This window comes from Cynocephalus volans, chromosome 3 (genome assembly GCF_027409185.1).
Source record: "Cynocephalus volans isolate mCynVol1 chromosome 3, mCynVol1.pri, whole genome shotgun sequence".
NCBI lineage: Eukaryota > Metazoa > Chordata > Mammalia > Dermoptera > Cynocephalidae > Cynocephalus > Cynocephalus volans.
In genome coordinates, this window is record NC_084462.1 from 184,040,647 (window position 1) to 184,065,945 (window position 25,299).

A 25,299-nucleotide genomic window follows, 5' to 3' on the forward strand; every position below is an offset into this window, starting at 1 on the left:
AACCAAGGCCATGTGGGAATATTGTGGCAGCCTCTGCTGCTCAGCTGCTCCCCAGTTGGTGTGGCGGCTGCCTGTCTGGCCTCCAGCACCAAGGTCCCACTATCCCAGGCCTTGACTGCAGGTTCAGAGCAGGACAAGAGCCCCCTGGAGCCAGGCAGACTGCCACTGCAGTGCTCCCTGGATTGCACTCACCAAGCCTGTCTAGCACACACGAGTTGGAGCAGAGAGAGGGAGGGAGCCCTGGGCTGGGAGAGCACCCCTGCCCAGCTCCACTGCACACAAAGGCCCACTGACTCCCTCACCCCACCCCAATCGTGAGCCACCCTGGGGCCCTGTGTGAGCTCACTTTCCAGAGGCTTCCATTTTTCCTAACTTGGGTGACTCTCCCAGCCAGCCACAGGGAAGACATGATGTGTCCATTGTGGCACAGGGAGAGGCATAGTCTCTCCTGCCCCCCTGCCCTGTGTTCCTACACCCCACAGCCTCCACCCTTCTGGGGCCTCTCAGGGCAGCATAGGGAGTGGCAGGCCACCCCCTGGGCCCACAGTGCTCCAGAGCAGCTCACAGCACAGCTGTGGGAGCAGCTTTCCTCCCCAAGGGAGAAGGAGTGCTTGTTGCCAGAAGCCCTGCTGGGCCAGGAGGGAGCTGGGCCCAGGTTCCAACCACCCCTCAGAACACTGCAGACCCATGAGCCCAGGAGGGGTGTCTGAGGGCAGCTGAGCAGAGATTTGACCACTGAAAGGGTATAGGAAAGCCCTGGAACCTCATCCCGCTACCCCATGTGGACTTGCTTCCTGTGGCTGCCTGCAAGGGCACAGATGGTGAAGCAAGCGTTTGAGGACGGGCCCCGAAACATGACCAAGGACCCAGCTAGCCCTCCAGGACAGGGACTTCTGTCTGCGTGGTATCTGCTCAGTGCATCTTCCTCTGTCCTGGAGCCCCCTTCCAGCCAGTGGGAGGGAGTGTGCCTGTGTCCCCTGCCACATGTGAACTCAGGGTCCCTATCTTGTCTGCCTCATAGCCTCTGGCTTAGACAAGGATCTGGACAAACAAATGGCAAGTCAACAGCACTCTTGGATCCATCCTTGGCTCTGTTTTCTAGAGCAAATCGGTAGAGACAAGGACTGGAGGTGCGCAGGAGGAAAGCGTGGGCTCTGGTGAATTTTGACCCAGAAAAAAAGACCTCAGCAGCTACCACTGTGGGGCACATCACTTCCTTTATTTCCCACCCAGGAAGCAGCCAAGCCAGTCCCATGTGCAGTCTGGCTGCAGTGTGTACATAAGGGGATCAGGGGTGACAGTGTGGCATGATGTGCACACAGGAGAGGCACTGACAGATGCCGGCAGGCAAGGGGACACGTATTGACGTCTCGTGATAACTCGTGGATGTCTTAACGACCTCTGCTGGCTCATCTCACCCAGTGCACTGGGTACAGTCGCTGGTCAGCCACTGACCATCATGCTTCCGCCCAGCACGTACGCATCATCACACAAAGCATCCCGAAGCGTGCCACCAGCAAGACATTTGACAAAGGAGTAAGCTCATAAGTGAGCAGGAAACGGTTTCCTGGAATACACTGTACTCTGCCTGAAAGAAGAAAGCCACGTTCATCAGGAAGCAGCAGCAGCAGGACAGAAGCTACACTGAAAACTGCACCCACAGCCATTGGAACTTCCCCCAGAGAAGCAGCGTGTTCTGCTGGGCCTCACGGGCAGGTCTCTCGAGACTTACATGGTGCAGACCAGCCATCTTCTGCCAGAGCACCGGTATGCCGCGTGAATCCAGTGTCCTGTGTGAAGTCAGGTGCCTTTGGTGCTTTTAGAGCTCTGAGAGAGCTGGGCACATTTTTGGTTCCATTTCTGGGGGGCCATGTGACAGTGACACAGAGTTCTCACTTCTGTACACCAAGGGGACGTGCAGGGTTGCTGGCCTCTGTGCTGTACCTGAGCCGCCCAACTCTCCCCCACTGATGAGCCACTGTCCAGCCTTCATTCGGTCACGGGCCTGGACACAGGGTCATCACCAGCTTCTTTGTCCTGCTCCAGCAAGATCAACTCTGTTCTCGCCCTGGACGCCACCATCGCTTTGGAGCCTGGCCTGGCACCCATGGCGTCCCCCGGCTCACCTTCCTCCTCCTCTTCAGGGGAGAAGCTTTCCTGGGCGTCAAAAAAGGTGACTGTTTCTTCTTGAAGTTTTTGCTCTGCCAGGTCTGCCTCATCTTCGGTGCTTTTGCTCTTCTTGGTAGGAGAAGAGGAGAACCCTAATTTGGGAAATCGGAACCAGCCCGCCTTCTCCTGCTTCTTAGGCAGCTCTGCCTCCGGCCGGGCCTCGGGCTGCGTTTGAACAGGAGCAGATCTTGGGACGTCAGCTTTGGAATCAGCACTTGCCTCACCCGCAGAAGAAGAAAACCCAATGTTTGGAAGCCAAGACCAGAACAGGCCAGAAGATTTTTTACTTTCTGGCTTCTCTTTTGGAGCCCTGTGTCCATCTGCCTGGGGGGTGGTGGCCTCTTGGCTGTCTTCAGCAGAAAACTCGAGAATTTCTGCTGGTTCCTCATCGGAGCAGCTGCCTGCAAGCTGGCGGCTGGGACGCACTTCAAACGTGAATGCCTGTGGTTCTGGTGCGCTGACGCTGGAAGAGATGATCTCAAACGGTTCTCCGCTGTCAGGCTGCAGATCTGCAGACATCGAGTCCACTCCTGGAGCAGCTGCAGCGGGAGCCTCTTCCAAGCCCTCCCGCATCGGAGAGTCTTGAGTCACCGTGCACACTCTAGCCTGCCTGGGGGGCTCTGGGATTTTCACCTTCAGCAAGGAAAATCCATAAGAAGGCATTTGAATCTCAGACGCAGGGATCTCTGATTCCCTTATGATCTCAGTGGAAAACGCCTCAGGCGCCGAGAGATCTGCAAATTCTGGTGTCAACCTGCTGTGTATGGTAACCTCCTGACTCTGCACATGAGCACCCTGAATATGCACTCTGACCCTGGGAACTGCGGAAGCTTCCAGGGAGCCATCAAGCCCCACAGGCTGCTCCCTGGGGATCCCAGTGCCTGCCTTCAGGATGCTGGCCCCCCAGAGCTCGGGGCTCTCCTGAAGGGCGAGGTCAATCCTGGTCTCTGGACACCGCACTTCCCTCACAGTGGGGACGAACACGTCAGCCTCCGAGCTGGCAGCAGGGAAGGAGAACCGTGGCGTTCTCAGTCTGGGGAATCTGACAGTTAGAACAGAGTCCTCCCAGAGTCGATCCACGTTGACCACGGAAACCTGGGAGGGCACTTCAGTGCTGGAAGCCTTCAGTGTCAGGGGACCTTCGGGCTGGGAAGACCGTCTCTCTGTTCTCTCCTCCACCTGGGCAGGTTCATGTCCTGCCGGCCTAGGAGGGGGCATCTTGGCCATCTCTCCTGCAGGAGCCTGTGTTTCTGAAAGTCTCGTGCCAGACACCTGAAGAGGGAGGGAGCTTTCGGCTGGATGGATGCTGCCCTTGGAAGGGGAAAGATCAGCCTCGGACATCGCAGCAGCGGGGAGGGACAGCTTCAAGCCTGTGCCCTCCATATTATATCTAAGGACGTCTGCGTGCAACGGGCCCTTGGAAGCTGTCACATCTGCTTCTGCTTCTGGGGGCCACAGAGACATACCTGCCTCCACCTTGGGCCCAGAGACGTGGACCGCCTTGACTCCAGCTGCCTCTTCCTCTGGGGTGGCGCTGGCAGGGGGTGGGAGCTCCAGCACCTCCCGCCCGCTGGCCCCACCTCTCTCCTTGGACGAGGAGCGTCTGAAGCTGGGCATGCGGAACTTGGGCATCTTAAACCAGCTCTCTGGTGCGTCCCCTCTCATTGCTCCCGCAGGGGCTCCCTCCTCCGGGCTATCCATTGTGGGCACTTCAGCATCTATTTGTTGACAGGATGTCTGAAGGGGGTCTTCTGTGGCTAGGGCTGTCCCCTCCCCACAGGGCTGGCTGGCTGGGACATCCCTGAGCCCCATGCCTTGGCTTCCACCTCCGACAGATGGGTCATGTTTGGGAAGAGGCAGGTCAGCTTTAGACTGGCTCACTTCTACCTTGGCCTTGGAGGATCTGAGATCAGGTTTGGCAAAGCCCAAACTGGGAATGCGGACTTGTGATGGATGGACGTCCAAGCCCTCTCCTGGGGAGTCCATGGTTGCAACAGTGTCCCCCCGGCCCCCACCACTGCTGGGCTGCTCTGTGGCTTGGACGTCCCCTCCTGCCACGGCACTGGAAAGTGAAGGATGCACGTCTGCCTGTCGCAGGCCCACCCCGCCTTTAGAAGCCTTCATTTTGGGAAGAGCAAGTTTCGGCATGGCAAAGCCAGACATCCTGAGCCTTCCCTTCTCCCCGTCCTTCTCAGGAGGCACATCCGGGGGCACCTCCATGTCAGACACAGCAACCCCAGCCTGGGTGTCCGCCTGCTCCACGTCTAAAACCACGCTGAGTTTGGCGTCCTCCAGGCTGCATTCAGGGTCCCATCTTGGCTCCACCTCCTTCTTTGGAGACCAGTTAAAAGATGGAAGCTTGAACCTGGGCATCTTGAAGGGACTCCCTTTCCCTTCACGGTCAGCATTGTCAGCTGGAGCTTCTCCTGGAGCTGTTCCCAAGGGGCCCGACTGATCCTCTCTACCCTGGGACACAGGGGTACCCGTGGGGAGCAGCTCGGTGCTTGGCAGTGGGGACACCTGGCCGTCCTCTCCTGAAGAGTCTCCCCGCCACCCCAAGGTTGAGGAAGACAGAGCTGCAGCATCCCCTGCTGCACGCAAGTCTCCCTCAGGAACTGCCGCTTTCACAACTGGAAATGCAAACTTTGATTGATAAAACTTAGGAAAAGTCACCTCATGGTAAGATGCAGGAATTAGGGCATCCGCTTTGCCAGGATGGCTGTCGGTCTGTGACAAGGGAATGTCCTCAAGGGCATTCAGGTCAATACAGCTTTGTGGGCTGGGAAGGGGAACATCGGTCTGTGACCCAGAAGAAGATTCCTGAGAAAACTCAGGGCCCAGGGGAGCTCGGGAGAGAGTCACCTGGTATTTCGTAAGTGTGACACCCCCACCAGTGTGGACAGATGATTCCACATGCGGGCCAGTGAGATCAAGGCTGGCTGAAGCAAAACCCGACAGTCCCACCAGGGGCACAAGAGTAGACGGCCCACGGTCCAACCCACACTGCCCCGGCGCCTCAGCGGGCTGCAAGTCCAAAGACATAGCCTCTTGACTCCGGGGAACACGTGCCCCAAAACCACCTTCAAGGTGTTTAATGTCTTTCCGAGACTTCCCTGAGGAAAAAAAGCCTTTGCGGATGTTAATATGAAGTTTCTCAGGTTCGGCTTTCTCTTCATCTTTCCCAAATGAGTGACCCAAATCAGTTTCAATATTAAAATCATCAAGACAACCTCCAGGAAGGGTGACAGCAGAGTCCACCTCACCTAAAATGGAAGCCTCTTCACTAAATGTAATCCTCCCCTCCACCTCTTGAACACTCACAGCAGCCTTACTAGGGGACCATGAAAAAGAAGGAATACTGAACTTGGGTATCTTAAACTTGCTGTCTTTGGCGGCCACGTCCTTGTCTCCCAGGGAGAGGTCCCCCTCCAGCTTGGCACCCGGCGCCTGGAGGTCCACGTCCACGCTGGGCAGCCCCACCTCCACCTCGGGGGCGGTCACCTCCCCCTTGGGGCCTTTCACGTCCAGCTTGGGGCCCTTGATGTCCACCTGGGGGCCCTTGAGGTCCACTTTCGGCATCTTGATGCTGGGCATCTGCACCTTGGGCAGGTGGCCCTTCAGGCCGGCGCCAGCTGCCTGTGCGCCAAGCTCTCCCTCGGGCAGGCGGCCCTCCGGGAGCTTCACGCCCACCTGGCCAGCCTTGACGTCCACGTCGGCAGAAGGGGGCTGAATGCTGAGGTCAGTGCCCTTGAGGTCGCCCTGCACGGAGGGGAGGGTCACGTCCGCCTCCACCTTGGGCGCGGACACGTCCACCGAGGCCTCGATGGTCTTGCCTGGGGCCGACACCCCGAAGGACGGCATCTTGAACTTGGGCATCTTGAACTTGCTGTCTTTGGCGGCCACGTCCTTGTCTCCCAGGGAGAGGTCCCCCTCCAGCTTGGCACCCGGCGCCTGGAGGTCCACGTCCACGCTGGGCAGCCCCACCTCCACCTCGGGGGCGGTCACCTCCCCCTTGGGGCCTTTCACGTCCAGCTTGGGGCCCTTGATGTCCACCTGGGGGCCCTTGAGGTCCACTTTCGGCATCTTGATGCTGGGCATCTGCACCTTGGGCAGGTGGCCCTTCAGGCCGGCGCCAGCTGCCTGTGCGCCAAGCTCTCCCTCGGGCAGGCGGCCCTCCGGGAGCTTCACGCCCACCTGGCCAGCCTTGACGTCCACGTCGGCAGAAGGGGGCTGAATGCTGAGGTCAGTGCCCTTGAGGTCGCCCTGCACGGAGGGGAGGGTCACGTCCGCCTCCACCTTGGGCGCGGACACGTCCACCGAGGCCTCGATGGTCTTGCCTGGGGCCGACACCCCGAAGGACGGCATCTTGAACTTGGGCATCTTGAACTTGCTGTCTTTGGCGGCCACGTCCTTGTCTCCCAGGGAGAGGTCCCCCTCCAGCTTGGCACCCGGCGCCTGGAGGTCCACGTCCACGCTGGGCAGCCCCACCTCCACCTCGGGGGCGGTCACCTCCCCCTTGGGGCCTTTCACGTCCAGCTTGGGGCCCTTGATGTCCACCTGGGGGCCCTTGAGGTCCACTTTCGGCATCTTGATGCTGGGCATCTGCACCTTGGGCAGGTGGCCCTTCAGGCCGGCGCCAGCTGCCTGTGCGCCAAGCTCTCCCTCGGGCAGGCGGCCCTCCGGGAGCTTCACGCCCACCTGGCCAGCCTTGACGTCCACGTCGGCAGAAGGGGGCTGAATGCTGAGGTCAGTGCCCTTGAGGTCGCCCTGCACGGAGGGGAGGGTCACGTCCGCCTCCACCTTGGGCGCGGACACGTCCACCGAGGCCTCGATGGTCTTGCCTGGGGCCGACACCCCGAAGGACGGCATCTTGAACTTGGGCATCTTGAACTTGCTGTCTTTGGCGGCCACGTCCTTGTCTCCCAGGGAGAGGTCCCCCTCCAGCTTGGCACCCGGCGCCTGGAGGTCCACGTCCACGCTGGGCAGCCCCACCTCCACCTCGGGGGCGGTCACCTCCCCCTTGGGGCCTTTCACGTCCAGCTTGGGGCCCTTGATGTCCACCTGGGGGCCCTTGAGGTCCACTTTCGGCATCTTGATGCTGGGCATCTGCACCTTGGGCAGGTGGCCCTTCAGGCCGGCGCCAGCTGCCTGTGCGCCAAGCTCTCCCTCGGGCAGGCGGCCCTCCGGGAGCTTCACGCCCACCTGGCCAGCCTTGACGTCCACGTCGGCAGAAGGGGGCTGAATGCTGAGGTCAGTGCCCTTGAGGTCGCCCTGCACGGAGGGGAGGGTCACGTCCGCCTCCACCTTGGGCGCGGACACGTCCACCGAGGCCTCGATGGTCTTGCCTGGGGCCGACACCCCGAAGGACGGCATCTTGAACTTGGGCATCTTGAACTTGCTGTCTTTGGCGGCCACGTCCTTGTCTCCCAGGGAGAGGTCCCCCTCCAGCTTGGCACCCGGCGCCTGGAGGTCCACGTCCACGCTGGGCAGCCCCACCTCCACCTCGGGGGCGGTCACCTCCCCCTTGGGGCCTTTCACGTCCAGCTTGGGGCCCTTGATGTCCACCTGGGGGCCCTTGAGGTCCACTTTCGGCATCTTGATGCTGGGCATCTGCACCTTGGGCAGGTGGCCCTTCAGGCCGGCGCCAGCTGCCTGTGCGCCAAGCTCTCCCTCGGGCAGGCGGCCCTCCGGGAGCTTCACGCCCACCTGGCCAGCCTTGACGTCCACGTCGGCAGAAGGGGGCTGAATGCTGAGGTCAGTGCCCTTGAGGTCGCCCTGCACGGAGGGGAGGGTCACGTCCGCCTCCACCTTGGGCGCGGACACGTCCACCGAGGCCTCGATGGTCTTGCCTGGGGCCGACACCCCGAAGGACGGCATCTTGAACTTGGGCATCTTGAACTTGCTGTCTTTGGCGGCCACGTCCTTGTCTCCCAGGGAGAGGTCCCCCTCCAGCTTGGCACCCGGCGCCTGGAGGTCCACGTCCACGCTGGGCAGCCCCACCTCCACCTCGGGGGCGGTCACCTCCCCCTTGGGGCCTTTCACGTCCAGCTTGGGGCCCTTGATGTCCACCTGGGGGCCCTTGAGGTCCACTTTCGGCATCTTGATGCTGGGCATCTGCACCTTGGGCAGGTGGCCCTTCAGGCCGGCGCCAGCTGCCTGTGCGCCAAGCTCTCCCTCGGGCAGGCGGCCCTCCGGGAGCTTCACGCCCACCTGGCCAGCCTTGACGTCCACGTCGGCAGAAGGGGGCTGAATGCTGAGGTCAGTGCCCTTGAGGTCGCCCTGCACGGAGGGGAGGGTCACGTCCGCCTCCACCTTGGGCGCGGACACGTCCACCGAGGCCTCGATGGTCTTGCCTGGGGCCGACACCCCGAAGGACGGCATCTTGAACTTGGGCATCTTGAACTTGCTGTCTTTGGCGGCCACGTCCTTGTCTCCCAGGGAGAGGTCCCCCTCCAGCTTGGCACCCGGCGCCTGGAGGTCCACGTCCACGCTGGGCAGCCCCACCTCCACCTCGGGGGCGGTCACCTCCCCCTTGGGGCCTTTCACGTCCAGCTTGGGGCCCTTGATGTCCACCTGGGGGCCCTTGAGGTCCACTTTCGGCATCTTGATGCTGGGCATCTGCACCTTGGGCAGGTGGCCCTTCAGGCCGGCGCCAGCTGCCTGTGCGCCAAGCTCTCCCTCGGGCAGGCGGCCCTCCGGGAGCTTCACGCCCACCTGGCCAGCCTTGACGTCCACGTCGGCAGAAGGGGGCTGAATGCTGAGGTCAGTGCCCTTGAGGTCGCCCTGCACGGAGGGGAGGGTCACGTCCGCCTCCACCTTGGGCGCGGACACGTCCACCGAGGCCTCGATGGTCTTGCCTGGGGCCGACACCCCGAAGGACGGCATCTTGAACTTGGGCATCTTGAACTTGCTGTCTTTGGCGGCCACGTCCTTGTCTCCCAGGGAGAGGTCCCCCTCCAGCTTGGCACCCGGCGCCTGGAGGTCCACGTCCACGCTGGGCAGCCCCACCTCCACCTCGGGGGCGGTCACCTCCCCCTTGGGGCCTTTCACGTCCAGCTTGGGGCCCTTGATGTCCACCTGGGGGCCCTTGAGGTCCACTTTCGGCATCTTGATGCTGGGCATCTGCACCTTGGGCAGGTGGCCCTTCAGGCCGGCGCCAGCTGCCTGTGCGCCAAGCTCTCCCTCGGGCAGGCGGCCCTCCGGGAGCTTCACGCCCACCTGGCCAGCCTTGACGTCCACGTCGGCAGAAGGGGGCTGAATGCTGAGGTCAGTGCCCTTGAGGTCGCCCTGCACGGAGGGGAGGGTCACGTCCGCCTCCACCTTGGGCGCGGACACGTCCACCGAGGCCTCGATGGTCTTGCCTGGGGCCGACACCCCGAAGGACGGCATCTTGAACTTGGGCATCTTGAACTTGCTGTCTTTGGCGGCCACGTCCTTGTCTCCCAGGGAGAGGTCCCCCTCCAGCTTGGCACCCGGCGCCTGGAGGTCCACGTCCACGCTGGGCAGCCCCACCTCCACCTCGGGGGCGGTCACCTCCCCCTTGGGGCCTTTCACGTCCAGCTTGGGGCCCTTGATGTCCACCTGGGGGCCCTTGAGGTCCACTTTCGGCATCTTGATGCTGGGCATCTGCACCTTGGGCAGGTGGCCCTTCAGGCCGGCGCCAGCTGCCTGTGCGCCAAGCTCTCCCTCGGGCAGGCGGCCCTCCGGGAGCTTCACGCCCACCTGGCCAGCCTTGACGTCCACGTCGGCAGAAGGGGGCTGAATGCTGAGGTCAGTGCCCTTGAGGTCGCCCTGCACGGAGGGGAGGGTCACGTCCGCCTCCACCTTGGGCGCGGACACGTCCACCGAGGCCTCGATGGTCTTGCCTGGGGCCGACACCCCGAAGGACGGCATCTTGAACTTGGGCATCTTGAACTTGCTGTCTTTGGCGGCCACGTCCTTGTCTCCCAGGGAGAGGTCCCCCTCCAGCTTGGCACCCGGCGCCTGGAGGTCCACGTCCACGCTGGGCAGCCCCACCTCCACCTCGGGGGCGGTCACCTCCCCCTTGGGGCCTTTCACGTCCAGCTTGGGGCCCTTGATGTCCACCTGGGGGCCCTTGAGGTCCACTTTCGGCATCTTGATGCTGGGCATCTGCACCTTGGGCAGGTGGCCCTTCAGGCCGGCGCCAGCTGCCTGTGCGCCAAGCTCTCCCTCGGGCAGGCGGCCCTCCGGGAGCTTCACGCCCACCTGGCCAGCCTTGACGTCCACGTCGGCAGAAGGGGGCTGAATGCTGAGGTCAGTGCCCTTGAGGTCGCCCTGCACGGAGGGGAGGGTCACGTCCGCCTCCACCTTGGGCGCGGACACGTCCACCGAGGCCTCGATGGTCTTGCCTGGGGCCGACACCCCGAAGGACGGCATCTTGAACTTGGGCATCTTGAACTTGCTGTCTTTGGCGGCCACGTCCTTGTCTCCCAGGGAGAGGTCCCCCTCCAGCTTGGCACCCGGCGCCTGGAGGTCCACGTCCACGCTGGGCAGCCCCACCTCCACCTCGGGGGCGGTCACCTCCCCCTTGGGGCCTTTCACGTCCAGCTTGGGGCCCTTGATGTCCACCTGGGGGCCCTTGAGGTCCACTTTCGGCATCTTGATGCTGGGCATCTGCACCTTGGGCAGGTGGCCCTTCAGGCCGGCGCCAGCTGCCTGTGCGCCAAGCTCTCCCTCGGGCAGGCGGCCCTCCGGGAGCTTCACGCCCACCTGGCCAGCCTTGACGTCCACGTCGGCAGAAGGGGGCTGAATGCTGAGGTCAGTGCCCTTGAGGTCGCCCTGCACGGAGGGGAGGGTCACGTCCGCCTCCACCTTGGGCGCGGACACGTCCACCGAGGCCTCGATGGTCTTGCCTGGGGCCGACACCCCGAAGGACGGCATCTTGAACTTGGGCATCTTGAACTTGCTGTCTTTGGCGGCCACGTCCTTGTCTCCCAGGGAGAGGTCGCCCTCCAGCTTGGCACCCGGCGCCTGGAGGTCCACGTCCACGCTGGGCAGCCCCACCTCCACCTCGGGGGCGGTCACCTCCCCCTTGGGGCCTTTCACGTCCAGCTTGGGGCCCTTGATGTCCACCTGGGGGCCCTTGAGGTCCACTTTCGGCATCTTGATGCTGGGCATCTGCACCTTGGGCAGGTGGCCCTTCAGGCCGGCGCCAGCTGCCTGTGCGCCAAGCTCTCCCTCGGGCAGGCGGCCCTCCGGGAGCTTCACGCCCACCTGGCCAGCCTTGACGTCCACGTCGGCAGAAGGGGGCTGAATGCTGAGGTCAGTGCCCTTGAGGTCGCCCTGCACGGAGGGGAGGGTCACGTCCGCCTCCACCTTGGGCGCGGACACGTCCACCGAGGCCTCGATGGTCTTGCCTGGGGCCGACACCCCGAAGGACGGCATCTTGAACTTGGGCATCTTGAACTTGCTGTCTTTGGCGGCCACGTCCTTGTCTCCCAGGGAGAGGTCCCCCTCCAGCTTGGCACCCGGCGCCTGGAGGTCCACGTCCACGCTGGGCAGCCCCACCTCCACCTCGGGGGCGGTCACCTCCCCCTTGGGGCCTTTCACGTCCAGCTTGGGGCCCTTGATGTCCACCTGGGGGCCCTTGAGGTCCACTTTCGGCATCTTGATGCTGGGCATCTGCACCTTGGGCAGGTGGCCCTTCAGGCCGGCGCCAGCTGCCTGTGCGCCAAGCTCTCCCTCGGGCAGGCGGCCCTCCGGGAGCTTCACGCCCACCTGGCCAGCCTTGACGTCCACGTCGGCAGAAGGGGGCTGAATGCTGAGGTCAGTGCCCTTGAGGTCGCCCTGCACGGAGGGGAGGGTCACGTCCGCCTCCACCTTGGGCGCGGACACGTCCACCGAGGCCTCGATGGTCTTGCCTGGGGCCGACACCCCGAAGGACGGCATCTTGAACTTGGGCATCTTGAACTTGCTGTCTTTGGCGGCCACGTCCTTGTCTCCCAGGGAGAGGTCCCCCTCCAGCTTGGGACCCGGCGCCTGGAGGTCCACGTCCACGCTGGGCAGCCCCACCTCCACCTCGGGGGCGGTCACCTCCCCCTTGGGGCCTTTCACGTCCAGCTTGGGGCCCTTGATGTCCACCTGGGGGCCCTTGAGGTCCACTTTCGGCATCTTGATGCTGGGCATCTGCACCTTGGGCAGGTGGCCCTTCAGGCCGGCGCCAGCTGCCTGTGCGCCAAGCTCTCCCTCGGGCAGGCGGCCCTCCGGGAGCTTCACGCCCACCTGGCCAGCCTTGACGTCCACGTCGGCAGAAGGGGGCTGAATGCTGAGGTCAGTGCCCTTGAGGTCGCCCTGCACGGAGGGGAGGGTCACGTCCGCCTCCACCTTGGGCGCAGACACGTCCACCGAGGCCTCGATGGTCTTGCCTGGGGCCGACACCCCGAAGGACGGCATCTTGAACTTGGGCATCTTGAACTTGCTGTCTTTGGCGGCCACGTCCTTGTCTCCCAGGGAGAGGTCCCCCTCCAGCTTGGCACCCGGCGCCTGGAGGTCCACGTCCACGCTGGGCAGCCCCACCTCCACCTCGGGGGCGGTCACCTCCCCCTTGGGGCCTTTCACGTCCAGCTTGGGGCCCTTGATGTCCACCTGGGGGCCCTTGAGGTCCACTTTCGGCATCTTGATGCTGGGCATCTGCACCTTGGGCAGGTGGCCCTTCAGGCCGGCGCCAGCTGCCTGTGCGCCAAGCTCTCCCTCGGGCAGGCGGCCCTCCGGGAGCTTCACGCCCACCTGGCCAGCCTTGACGTCCACGTCGGCAGAAGGGGGCTGAATGCTGAGGTCAGTGCCCTTGAGGTCGCCCTGCACGGAGGGGAGGGTCACGTCCGCCTCCACCTTGGGCGCGGACACGTCCACCGAGGCCTCGATGGTCTTGCCTGGGGCCGACACCCCGAAGGACGGCATCTTGAACTTGGGCATCTTGAACTTGCTGTCTTTGGCGGCCACGTCCTTGTCTCCCAGGGAGAGGTCCCCCTCCAGCTTGGCACCCGGCGCCTGGAGGTCCACGTCCACGCTGGGCAGCCCCACCTCCACCTCGGGGGCGGTCACCTCCCCCTTGGGGCCTTTCACGTCCAGCTTGGGGCCCTTGATGTCCACCTGGGGGCCCTTGAGGTCCACTTTCGGCATCTTGATGCTGGGCATCTGCACCTTGGGCAGGTGGCCCTTCAGGCCGGCGCCAGCTGCCTGTGCGCCAAGCTCTCCCTCGGGCAGGCGGCCCTCCGGGAGCTTCACGCCCACCTGGCCAGCCTTGACGTCCACGTCGGCAGAAGGGGGCTGAATGCTGAGGTCAGTGCCCTTGAGGTCGCCCTGCACGGAGGGGAGGGTCACGTCCGCCTCCACCTTGGGCGCGGACACGTCCACCGAGGCCTCGATGGTCTTGCCTGGGGCCGACACCCCGAAGGACGGCATCTTGAACTTGGGCATCTTGAACTTGCTGTCTTTGGCGGCCACGTCCTTGTCTCCCAGGGAGAGGTCCCCCTCCAGCTTGGCACCCGGCGCCTGGAGGTCCACGTCCACGCTGGGCAGCCCCACCTCCACCTCGGGGGCGGTCACCTCCCCCTTGGGGCCTTTCACGTCCAGCTTGGGGCCCTTGATGTCCACCTGGGGGCCCTTGAGGTCCACTTTCGGCATCTTGATGCTGGGCATCTGCACCTTGGGCAGGTGGCCCTTCAGGCCGGCGCCAGCTGCCTGTGCGCCAAGCTCTCCCTCGGGCAGGCGGCCCTCCGGGAGCTTCACGCCCACCTGGCCAGCCTTGACGTCCACGTCGGCAGAAGGGGGCTGAATGCTGAGGTCAGTGCCCTTGAGGTCGCCCTGCACGGAGGGGAGGGTCACGTCCGCCTCCACCTTGGGCGCGGACACGTCCACCGAGGCCTCGATGGTCTTGCCTGGGGCCGACACCCCGAAGGACGGCATCTTGAACTTGGGCATCTTGAACTTGCTGTCTTTGGCGGCCACGTCCTTGTCTCCCAGGGAGAGGTCCCCCTCCAGCTTGGCACCCGGCGCCTGGAGGTCCACGTCCACGCTGGGCAGCCCCACCTCCACCTCGGGGGCGGTCACCTCCCCCTTGGGGCCTTTCACGTCCAGCTTGGGGCCCTTGATGTCCACCTGGGGGCCCTTGAGGTCCACTTTCGGCATCTTGATGCTGGGCATCTGCACCTTGGGCAGGTGGCCCTTCAGGCCGGCGCCAGCTGCCTGTGCGCCAAGCTCTCCCTCGGGCAGGCGGCCCTCCGGGAGCTTCACGCCCACCTGGCCAGCCTTGACGTCCACGTCGGCAGAAGGGGGCTGAATGCTGAGGTCAGTGCCCTTGAGGTCGCCCTGCACGGAGGGGAGGGTCACGTCCGCCTCCACCTTGGGCGCGGACACGTCCACCGAGGCCTCGATGGTCTTGCCTGGGGCCGACACCCCGAAGGACGGCATCTTGAACTTGGGCATCTTGAACTTGCTGTCTTTGGCGGCCACGTCCTTGTCTCCCAGGGAGAGGTCCCCCTCCAGCTTGGCACCCGGCGCCTGGAGGTCCACGTCCACGCTGGGCAGCCCCACCTCCACCTCGGGGGCGGTCACCTCCCCCTTGGGGCCTTTCACGTCCAGCTTGGGGCCCTTGATGTCCACCTGGGGGCCCTTGAGGTCCACTTTCGGCATCTTGATGCTGGGCATCTGCACCTTGGGCAGGTGGCCCTTCAGGCCGGCGCCAGCTGCCTGTGCGCCAAGCTCTCCCTCGGGCAGGCGGCCCTCCGGGAGCTTCACGCCCACCTGGCCAGCCTTGACGTCCACGTCGGCAGAAGGGGGCTGAATGCTGAGGTCAGTGCCCTTGAGGTCGCCCTGCACGGAGGGGAGGGTCACGTCCGCCTCCACCTTGGGCGCGGACACGTCCACCGAGGCCTCGATGGTCTTGCCTGGGGCCGACACCCCGAAGGACGGCATCTTGAACTTGGGCATCTTGAACTTGCTGTCTTTGGCGGCCACGTCCTTGTCTCCCAGGGAGAGGTCCCCCTCCAGCTTGGCACCCGGCGCCTGGAGGTCCACGTCCACGCTGGGCAGCCCCACCTCCACCTCGGGGGCGGTCACCTCCCCCTTGGGGCCTTTCACGTCCAGCTTGGGGCCCTTGATGTCCACCTGGGGGCCCTTGAGGTCCACTTTCGGCATCTTGATGCTGGGCATCTGCACCTTGGGCAGGTGGCCCTTCAGGCCGGCGCCAGCTGCCTGTGCGCCAAGCTCTCCCTCGGGCAGGCGGCCCTCCGGGAGCTTCACGCCCACCTGGCCAGCCTTGACGTCCACGTCGGCAGAAGGGGGCTGAATGCTGAGGTCAGTGCCCTTGAGGTCGCCCTGCACGGAGGGGAGGGTCACGTCCGCCACCACCTTGGGCGCGGACACGTCCACCGAGGCCTCGATGGTCTTGCCTGGGGCCGACACCCCGAAGGACGGCATCTTGAACTTGGGCATCTTGAACTTGCTGTCTTTGGCGGCCACGTCCTTGTCTCCCAGGGAGAGGTCCCCCTCCAGCTTGGGACCCGGCGCCTGGAGGTCCACGTCCACGCTGGGCAGCCCCACCTCCACCTCGGGGGCGGTCACCTCCCCCTTGGGGCCTTTCACGTCCAGCTTGGGGCCCTTGATGTCCACCTGGGGGCCCTTGAGGTCCACTTTCGGCATCTTGATGCTGGGCATCTGCACCTTGGGCAGGTGGCCCTTCAGGCCGGCGCCAGCTGCCTGTGCGCCAAGCTCTCCCTCGGGCAGGCGGCCCTCCGGGAGCTTCACGCCCACCTGGCCAGCCTTGACGTCCACGTCGGCAGAAGGGGGCTGAATGCTGAGGTCAGTGCCCTTGAGGTCGCCCTGCACGGAGGGGAGGGTCACGTCCGCCTCCACCTTGGGCGCGGACACGTCCACCGAGGCCTCGATGGTCTTGCCTGGGGCCGACACCCCGAAGGACGGCATCTTGAACTTGGGCATCTTGAACTTGCTGTCTTTGGCGGCCACGTCCTTGTCTCCCAGGGAGAGGTCCCCCTCCAGCTTGGCACCCGGCGCCTGGAGGTCCACGTCCACGCTGGGCAGCCCCACCTCCACCTCGGGGGCGGTCACCTCCCCCTTGGGGCCTTTCACGTCCAGCTTGGGGCCCTTGATGTCCACCTGGGGGCCCTTGAGGTCCACTTTCGGCATCTTGATGCTGGGCATCTGCACCTTGGGCAGGTGGCCCTTCAGGCCGGCGCCAGCTGCCTGTGCGCCAAGCTCTCCCTCGGGCAGGCGGCCCTCCGGGAGCTTCACGCCCACCTGGCCAGCCTTGACGTCCACGTCGGCAGAAGGGGGCTGAATGCTGAGGTCAGTGCCCTTGAGGTCGCCCTGCACGGAGGGGAGGGTCACGTCCGCCTCCACCTTGGGCGCGGACACGTCCACCGAGGCCTCGATGGTCTTGCCTGGGGCCGACACCCCGAAGGACGGCATCTTGAACTTGGGCATCTTGAACTTGCTGTCTTTGGCGGCCACGTCCTTGTCTCCCAGGGAGAGGTCCCCCTCCAGCTTGGCACCCGGCGCCTGGAGGTCCACGTCCACGCTGGGCAGCCCCACCTCCACCTCGGGGGCGGTCACCTCCCCCTTGGGGCCTTTCACGTCCAGCTTGGGGCCCTTGATGTCCACCTGGGGGCCCTTGAGGTCCACTTTCGGCATCTTGATGCTGGGCATCTGCACCTTGGGCAGGTGGCCCTTCAGGCCGGCGCCAGCTGCCTGTGCGCCAAGCTCTCCCTCGGGCAGGCGGCCCTCCGGGAGCTTCACGCCCACCTGGCCAGCCTTGACGTCCACGTCGGCAGAAGGGGGCTGAATGCTGAGGTCAGTGCCCTTGAGGTCGCCCTGCACGGAGGGGAGGGTCACGTCCGCCTCCACCTTGGGCGCGGACACGTCCACCGAGGCCTCGATGGTCTTGCCTGGGGCCGACACCCCGAAGGACGGCATCTTGAACTTGGGCATCTTGAACTTGCTGTCTTTGGCGGCCACGTCCTTGTCTCCCAGGGAGAGGTCCCCCTCCAGCTTGGCACCCGGCGCCTGGAGGTCCACGTCCACGCTGGGCAGCCCCACCTCCACCTCGGGGGCGGTCACCTCCCCCTTGGGGCCTTTCACGTCCAGCTTGGGGCCCTTGATGTCCACCTGGGGGCCCTTGAGGTCCACTTTCGGCATCTTGATGCTGGGCATCTGCACCTTGGGCAGGTGGCCCTTCAGGCCGGCGCCAGCTGCCTGTGCGCCAAGCTCTCCCTCGGGCAGGCGGCCCTCCGGGAGCTTCACGCCCACCTGGCCAGCCTTGACGTCCACGTCGGCAGAAGGGGGCTGAATGCTGAGGTCAGTGCCCTTGAGGTCGCCCTGCACGGAGGGGAGGGTCACGTCCGCCTCCACCTTGGGCGCGGACACGTCCACCGAGGCCTCGATGGTCTTGCCTGGGGCCGACACCCCGAAGGACGGCATCTTGAACTTGGGCATCTTGAACTTGCTGTCTTTGGCGGCCACGTCCTTGTCTCCCAGGGAGAGGTCCCCCTCCAGCTTGGCACCCGGCGCCTGGAGGTCCACGTCCACGCTGGGCAGCCCCACCTCCACCTCGGGGGCGGTCACCTCCCCCTTGGGGCCTTTCACGTCCAGCTTGGGGCCCTTGATGTCCACCTGGGGGCCCTTGAGGTCCACTTTCGGCATCTTGATGCTGGGCATCTGCACCTTGGGCAGGTGGCCCTTCAGGCCGGCGCCAGCTGCCTGTGCGCCAAGCTCTCCCTCGGGCAGGCGGCCCTCCGGGAGCTTCACGCCCACCTGGCCAGCCTTGACGTCCACGTCGGCAGAAGGGGGCTGAATGCTGAGGTCAGTGCCCTTGAGGTCGCCCTGCACGGAGGGGAGGGTCACGTCCGCCACCACCTTGGGCGCGGACACGTCCACCGAGGCCTCGATGGTCTTGCCTGGGGCCGACACCCCGAAGGACGGCATCTTGAACTTGGGCATCTTGAACTTGCTGTCTTTGGCGGCCACGTCCTTGTCTCCCAGGGAGAGGTCCCCCTCCAGCTTGGGACCCGGCGCCTGGAGGTCCACGTCCACGCTGGGCAGCCCCACCTCCACCTCGGGGGCGGTCACCTCCCCCTTGGGGCCTTTCACGTCCAGCTTGGGGCCCTTGATGTCCACCTGGGGGCCCTTGAGGTCCACTTTCGGCATCTTGATGCTGGGCATCTGCACCTTGGGCAGGTGGCCCTTCAGGCCGGCGCCAGCTGCCTGTGCGCCAAGCTCTCCCTCGGGCAGGCGGCCCTCCGGGAGCTTCACGCCCACCTGGCCAGCCTTGACGTCCACGTCGGCAGAAGGGGGCTGAATGCTGAGGTCAGTGCCCTTGAGGTCGCCCTGCACGGAGGGGAGGGTCACGTCCGCCTCCACCTTGGGCGCGGACACGTCCACCGAGGCCTCGATGGTCTTGCCTGGGGCCGACACCCCGAAGGACGGCATCTTGAACTTGGGCATCTTGAACTTGCTGTCTTTGGCGGCCACGTCCTTGTCTCCCAGGGAGAGGTCCCCCTCCAGCTTGGCACCCGGCGCCTGGAGGTCCACGTCCACGCTGGGCAGCCCCACCTCCACCTCGGGGGCGGTCACCTCCCCCTTGGGGCCTTTCACGTCCAGCTTGGGGCCCTTGATGTCCACCTGGGGGCCCTTGAGGTCCACTTTCGGCATCTTGATGCTGGGCATCTGCACCTTGGGCAGGTGGCCCTTCAGGCCGGCGCCAGCTGCCTGTGCGCCAAGCTCTCCCTCGGGCAGGCGGCCCTCCGGGAGCTTCACGCCCACCTGGCCAGCCTTGACGTCCACGTCGGCAGAAGGGGGCTGAATGCTGAGGTCAGTGCCCTTGAGGTCGCCCTGCACGGAGGGGAGGGTCACGTCCGCCTCCACCTTGGGCGCGGACACGTCCACCGAGGCCTCGATGGTCTTGCCTGGGGCCGACACCCCGAAGGACGGCATCTTGAACTTGGGCATCTTGAACTTGCTGTCTCTGGCGGCCACGTCCTTGTCTCCCAGGGAGAGGTCCCCCTCCAGCTTGGCACCCGGCGCCTGGAGGTCCACGTCCACGCTGGGCAGCCCCACCTCCACCTCGGGGGCGGTCACCTCCCCCTTGGGGCCTTTCACGTCCAGCTTGGGGCCCTTGATGTCCACCTGGGGGCCCTTGAGGTCCACTTTCGGCATCTTGATGCTGGGCATCTGCACCTTGGGCAGGTGGCCCTTCAGGCCGGCGCCAGCTGCCTGTGCGCCAAGCTCTCCCTCGGGCAGGCGGCCCTCCGGGAGCTTCACGCCCACCTGGCCAGCCTTGACGTCCACGTCGGCAGAAGGGGGCTGAATGCTGAGGTCAGTGCCCTTGAGGTCGCCCTGCACGGAGGGGAGGGTCACGTCCGCCTCCACCTTGGGCGCGGACACGTCCACCGAGGCCTCGATGGTCTTGCCTGGGGCCGACACCCCGAAGGACGGCATCTTGAACTTGGGCATCTTGAACTTGCTGTCTTTGGCGGCCACGTCCTTGTCTCCCAGGGAGAGGTCCCCCTCCAGCTTGGCACCCGGCGCCTGGAGGTCCACGTCCACGCTGGGCAGCCCCACCTCCACCTCGGGGGCGGTCACCTCCCCCTTGGGGCCTTTCACGTCCAGCTTGGGGCCCTTGATGTCCACCTGGGGGCCCTTGAGGTCCACTTTCGGCATCTTGATGCTGGGCATCTGCACCTTGGGCAGGTGGCCCTTCAGGCCGGCGCCAGCTGCCTGTGCGCCAAGCTCTCCCTCGGGCAGGCGGCCCTCCGGGAGCTTCACGCCCACCTGGCCAGCCTTGACGTCCACGTCGGCAGAAGGGGGCTGAATGCTGAGGTCAGTGCCCTTGAGGTCGCCCTGCACGGAGGGGAGGGTCACGTCCGCCTCCACCTTGGGCGCGGACACGTCCACCGAGGCCTCGATGGTCTTGCCTGGGGCCGACACCCCGAAGGACGGCATCTTGAACTTGGGCATCTTGAACTTGCTGTCTTTGGCGGCCACGTCCTTGTCTCCCAGGGAGAGGTCCCCCTCCAGCTTGGCACCCGGCGCCTGGAGGTCCACGTCCACGCTGGGCAGCCCCACCTCCACCTCGGGGGCGGTCACCTCCCCCTTGGGGCCTTTCACGTCCAGCTTGGGGCCCTTGATGTCCACCTGGGGGCCCTTGAGGTCCACTTTCGGCATCTTGATGCTGGGCATCTGCACCTTGGGCAGGTGGCCCTTCAGGCCGGCGCCAGCTGCCTGTGCGCCAAGCTCTCCCTCGGGCAGGCGGCCCTCCGGGAGCTTCACGCCCACCTGGCCAGCCTTGACGTCCACGTCGGCAGAAGGGGGCTGAATGCTGAGGTCAGTGCCCTTGAGGTCGCCCTGCACGGAGGGGAGGGTCACGTCCGCCTCCACCTTGGGCGCGGACACGTCCACCGAGGCCTCGATGGTCTTGCCTGGGCCCGACACCCCGAAGGACGGCATCTTGAACTTGGGCATCTTGAACTTGCTGTCTTTGGCGGCCACGTCCTTGTCTCCCAGGGAGGGGTCCCTCTCACTTTCTTCTGTTCCCTTTTTAATTTTTGTTGTGTGTTTCTGAGTTTCTTCATGTCGTGTGATATCCCTGACTTCACTGTCATCTGTTATTTTTGTTTCCGTCTTTTCCTTTGTGATATGGATGTCTTTTTCTGTCTCTGTTCCTTGTATGGGTTTTGCTTCATCTGTCCTTTGCTCCTTGCTGGGTGACCACCCAAATGAGGGCATTTTAAATTTGGACATTTTGGTCTTTTCTTCCCTCTTTTCCTTGTCCTTGTCGTCAGTCTGTTTGTCCATTTTTCTGTGCTCCTCTGCATCCTTTTCTGTCACCTCCCCTTGCCCTGACCCACGTTCCAGGGCTTCTCTGGCCCCCAAACCCTCTTCTCCTGGCTCCCTCTCAACCTCGGGTCCGGGTTCTTCTGCAGAGCGTCTGCTGTGCTGCAGCTGCAGCTCCGCGGCAGAAATGCCTGTTTCTGTTTTCCTCACAGTGTCTTTTCTTAATCCAAATTTGGGTGCCTTTAAATCGGGTATTCTGACCCGGATTTCTGGCGTGCGACTCTGTGTGACTCCCTGGGTGGTTGTGTCTTGTAGGGACAGTCTGGCGATCCCAATTTCCAGGCTCTGTATTTCTTCCCCTTCAGTCTCCCAGCTCATCCTGGGAGCTGGCTGGGCCCCACTCTTCTTCGGGGTCGTGGTCTGCTCCTGTGCCTTCATCTTTTTCTGACGCCTGGCTGCCAGGCCGGCTGCTTTTCCTGGTGCCCCCTCACCAGGTTCTGCGGGCCTCTCTGTGACCTGCATGGGTGGCATGTCTTGCACTAGTGCTGCTCTCTCCTCTTTCCTGCTGCCTACGGTACCCCCTGTCTCCTCAAGCCTGTCGTCGCAGGTCCCTGACTCCTCCAAGACCCCAGTATGACCCATCCCTCCCTGGGCCTCTGCTCCTGGTTGCACCACCAGAGATGGGCCCCGGCCCGAGCCCGTCCTGAATCTCAGGCCCAGGAATCTCCTCCTCCTGTCGCTGCCCAGCCCTGCCTTCTGCCGTGGGTGCTCATCCGGGAGCTGCACCTCTGTGTCTGTGCTCGTGGGGGACACATCGGGCACATCCCCACGCTCGTAGGCCTCTGACGAGCTGTGGGACCTCCGGGGCCCTCGCTTGCTCCTTATTGCTTGGAATTTGGGCCAGGAGAGTCGCTCCTTCTGGGGCCGCCGGCCTCTCCCCACCTTGGGTTTGATGAGTCTCTCCCTGTCTCCTTCTCCTTCCAGTGTCTTCGTGGGGGTCTCTGTGCATCCATCAGCAATGTCCTTCTCCTGAAAAACAGGGACAGGGGACTCATTGGTGCCCGTTCAGGAAGCTTGAGGCCCTGGGCTCAGGAGACAGGGTGGGCGTGCTGGCCCACGTCAGCCTCAGAGGGGGCAGTGACGCCAGCGGGGTCCAGCCCAGTGGGGCAGGGGTCCTCACCTGCTTCTCCATGCCCTGGGCGCCGTGCCGAGCACTGCTGGACCACTCCTCATCCTCCCTGGCTGGGAGTTTCCGTTTGATTTTGAACTGAACCTTGTATGGCTCTGAGTACTGAAGGATTTTGAGAGCATCTTCATATTTAATGTCATCAAAGAATATGGTTGCACTGAGGAGCTGATCCCCTAGACAGAGAAAGAGCAGCCCCCGGGCCTTAGTCCTGTTGCTGGCGGGGAGGGGCCCGCAGAGTCATGAATGTGCTCCCCTGAGCACTTCAGCAACAGGAAGTGGGGGTCACCCCACTTCACAGATGAGAAAGCCAGGGTGCAGCGGGTGGCCTCCAGCCTGTAAGCAGCTGAGCAGAGGCATGAGGGGGTCATCCTGAGCTCTGAATGTGGCCCCACCCCTCTAGGGCCCCCTTCCACGTCCCTCCCATCCTGGTGGGGTCAATGGGGACCCCAGGGATGGGGTGGCTATGGCACCTTCTCTCAAGCTAAAGAGCTTGGCAGCTGAGGAGTCCTTCAGCACTTGCTTGACAAATATCCCCTGGTTCCCGCCACCTGTGACACTGTAGCCACTGGCTCCAGCCTCCACCTCGGTCTTCAGCGTCACCTCTGTTGCCTCCTGCATGGACTGGGGCAGAAGCACATCAGGGCCATAGTGAGAAATTGCCTGTCACCACAGGCATCATTGCTGGGGGCCTATGTCTCCTGAGGACCTCATCGTCCTGCCCCTCAACCCAGGAAACACAGGACAAGGGTGGTGGCACCCAACCCGGTGCGCCCAGATTGCTCTGTCCACGCCTTGGAGGAGCCTGGTACAGGCAGCCTCATGTGGAAGCTGCTTCCTCTTGTCCCCTCAACCCCACCCCTGGCCTCCCAGGACTTAGGAGCAGCCTGTCCATGGCTGTTCAGGCCCAGAAGGGCTCCAGGAACAGAGGAGAGGCTTGTGCCTGCACTGCAGCCAAAGCTTTCCTTCATCTGCTCCATCACTCCTTCTGCACAGGTGTTCAAAGCACCAACAGCATGTAAGGCACCCAGAGCTCAAACCAAGAAAGGACATAAATGCCAAGGAAAGCACAGGACACAGGTGTAACCAGCCTGATGGTGTACAGGGTGAGGCCCCAGTGTCCAGCAGAACTTTCAAAATGCTGGGGCCCCAAGGAGAGAACATGTGGCCTTGGAGGCAGTATGCCCCCCTTGCCAGGAGTCGACAGAGTCCAGCCCCTCCCATGGCCACACCACCCCATTGTACAGATGAGAAAACTGAGGCCTGCACACCAGATCCACCTGGATAGCAGTCCAGCTCTTCATCTCAGGGGTAGAGGGGAAAGTCTGGAGCCTCTGAAGCCACAGCCCCTCCCCATAGCTGACAATGGAGAGAGAAACACCCTTCCCCAGGGCACAAGAGCACACTGCCAGCCTCCTTGTTTTTTGCCTTCCTGCTCTGGCCTCAGCCCCCCTGGCTGGAGCCCTTGTGGAGGGGCATACCTCCCTGACCCTCAGCTCCCATGTACCCACCTCTGGACGACTCATCCTGGAAAACGTCCTCGAGTCCCCCGAATCCCACTTCCACCAGGATCTCCGTCTTCCCGAGGAGGCTTGCCTGCCCAAGGTGTCTTCCTGCAGCCACAGTGCTGGGAGTTACCCACCTGCCCCAGCCAGGGCACAGGGTTGGGGGCGGGAAGCTGGGCACTAGGCGGGGAGACCCAGTTCCCAAGAACCTCCAAGGTGCAGCCATATGCAGAGAGGACTGAGTCCCCCCAGGCCTTTCCACTGGGGAAAGGCAGCTCTCTGCTCTCCTGCTTCCTAATGGGGTACAGCCCACAGCCTCCAGTTTCTGCAGGGAAGCCCCACGGCAACCGGAGTTTTGTAGGGAGAAGGGAAGAAAGAAGTTCAATAGGACAAAAATGAATTCTTCAGTAAACACGCCTCCTCTGATCCCCTCCCCAAGTCCTCCTGTCCAGAGGAAGCCATGGGGACTCCGTTTGTGTCTCCTCCCCAAGGACAGCATGTGTCACACAGGTGCATATGTGCTATGTCCTGTACCCTTTCCACAGCCCCACAGAGGAACACAAGGTCTGATCCCCATCAGCATAGACATATGTACTCAATTGTGTCTTGGACAGCTGAAGGGAGGGATGCCCAAGGGGACACAGAGGAGTCAGAGGAAATGGCCAAGTAGGCACAGCTATGGCCCAGTTGGCAGAGGGCAGGGCAGTGTGGCTTCAAGACACAGGGTGGTAGAGGAGGAAATGTGGGTGCTTGTGACCCCGGCTTACCTGGAGTCTGAAGCTGGAGCCCTCAATGGTGCATTCGTAAACAGGTGAGGACCCCTGTGGCCGTGGCCGAATGATCTCATCCACAGGCCCTTCAGTCACCTGGCAGGAGGAGAGAATCAAGGTACCTTCAGCTACCTAGATCTTCCAAAGCCCAGGAAAGGATGGGGGTGGGGAGGGTCTGAGCAGGGCACATGTCCTCCCTGGGTCTCACTTACAGAGTGGCCCTCTTCAGTTTCTGCAGCTGGTTCCTCGGGCTGCAGCTGCCGGCCAGACACTGCAAAAAGAGATGCCATTAATGGAGACATGCAGATGGGTGGGCCAGAAGGTAAGCCCAGGGACCCAGGAGAGTGTGTGTGCCCATGGAGGTGGGATGTCCTGTCCTGGACACTGAGTCTGAGAGCAGAAGCAGAGTCAGGGGGAGATCTACAGCCACTGAGCTGGTGGTCAGAGAGTCAGGACTGGGGAGGTCAGATATCGTAGATGGACTTCTCAGGTATAGTCCAAAAAAGTAACTAGAAAAACACACAAATACCACACCCTGCAGAGGGACCAGAATCAAGAACTGCTGAACTATCTAAATAACTTAATTATCTAAATGTCCAGCATTCAACAAAAAAATTACAAGTCATGCAAAGAAACAAGAATATATGCTCCATACTGAGGAACAGAGTGTCTCTCAATGTCCACAGATGTTGGACTTAAGACAGACTTCAAAGCAACTACTAAAAATTTGTTCAAAAAAGTAAAGGAAATCATGTATAAAGAATTAATGGAAAACATGATGACAATGGCTCAATGAAGAGATAATCTCATAAAAGAAATAGAACTTTTTTTTTTTTAACCAATTAGAGCATAGTGGTGATAATAT

At 63.2% G+C, this 25,299-nt stretch overlaps 1 protein-coding gene across 1 annotated transcript in view; it reads right to left on the bottom strand.

Annotated features, from left to right (window-relative positions):
• Nucleotides 1–1,207: 1,207 nt before the first annotated feature.
• AHNAK2 (AHNAK nucleoprotein 2) overlaps nucleotides 1,208–25,299 on the bottom strand; it is a 44,397-nt gene continuing 20,305 nt past the window's right edge. Inside the window, exons 2-9 of the mRNA XM_063090316.1 lie at nucleotides 24,647–24,705; nucleotides 24,432–24,530; nucleotides 23,671–23,772; nucleotides 22,633–22,783; nucleotides 22,154–22,335; nucleotides 20,356–22,002; nucleotides 16,176–17,814; nucleotides 1,208–15,686 (exon numbers count right to left, since the gene is read on the bottom strand). Of these exons, the coding sequence (XP_062946386.1) occupies nucleotides 1,990–15,686; nucleotides 16,176–17,814; nucleotides 20,356–22,002; nucleotides 22,154–22,335; nucleotides 22,633–22,783; nucleotides 23,671–23,772; nucleotides 24,432–24,530; nucleotides 24,647–24,705 (17,576 nt within the window). The 3' untranslated portion in view covers nucleotides 1,208–1,989. The remainder of the gene's footprint in view (nucleotides 15,687–16,175; nucleotides 17,815–20,355; nucleotides 22,003–22,153; nucleotides 22,336–22,632; nucleotides 22,784–23,670; nucleotides 23,773–24,431; nucleotides 24,531–24,646; nucleotides 24,706–25,299) is intronic.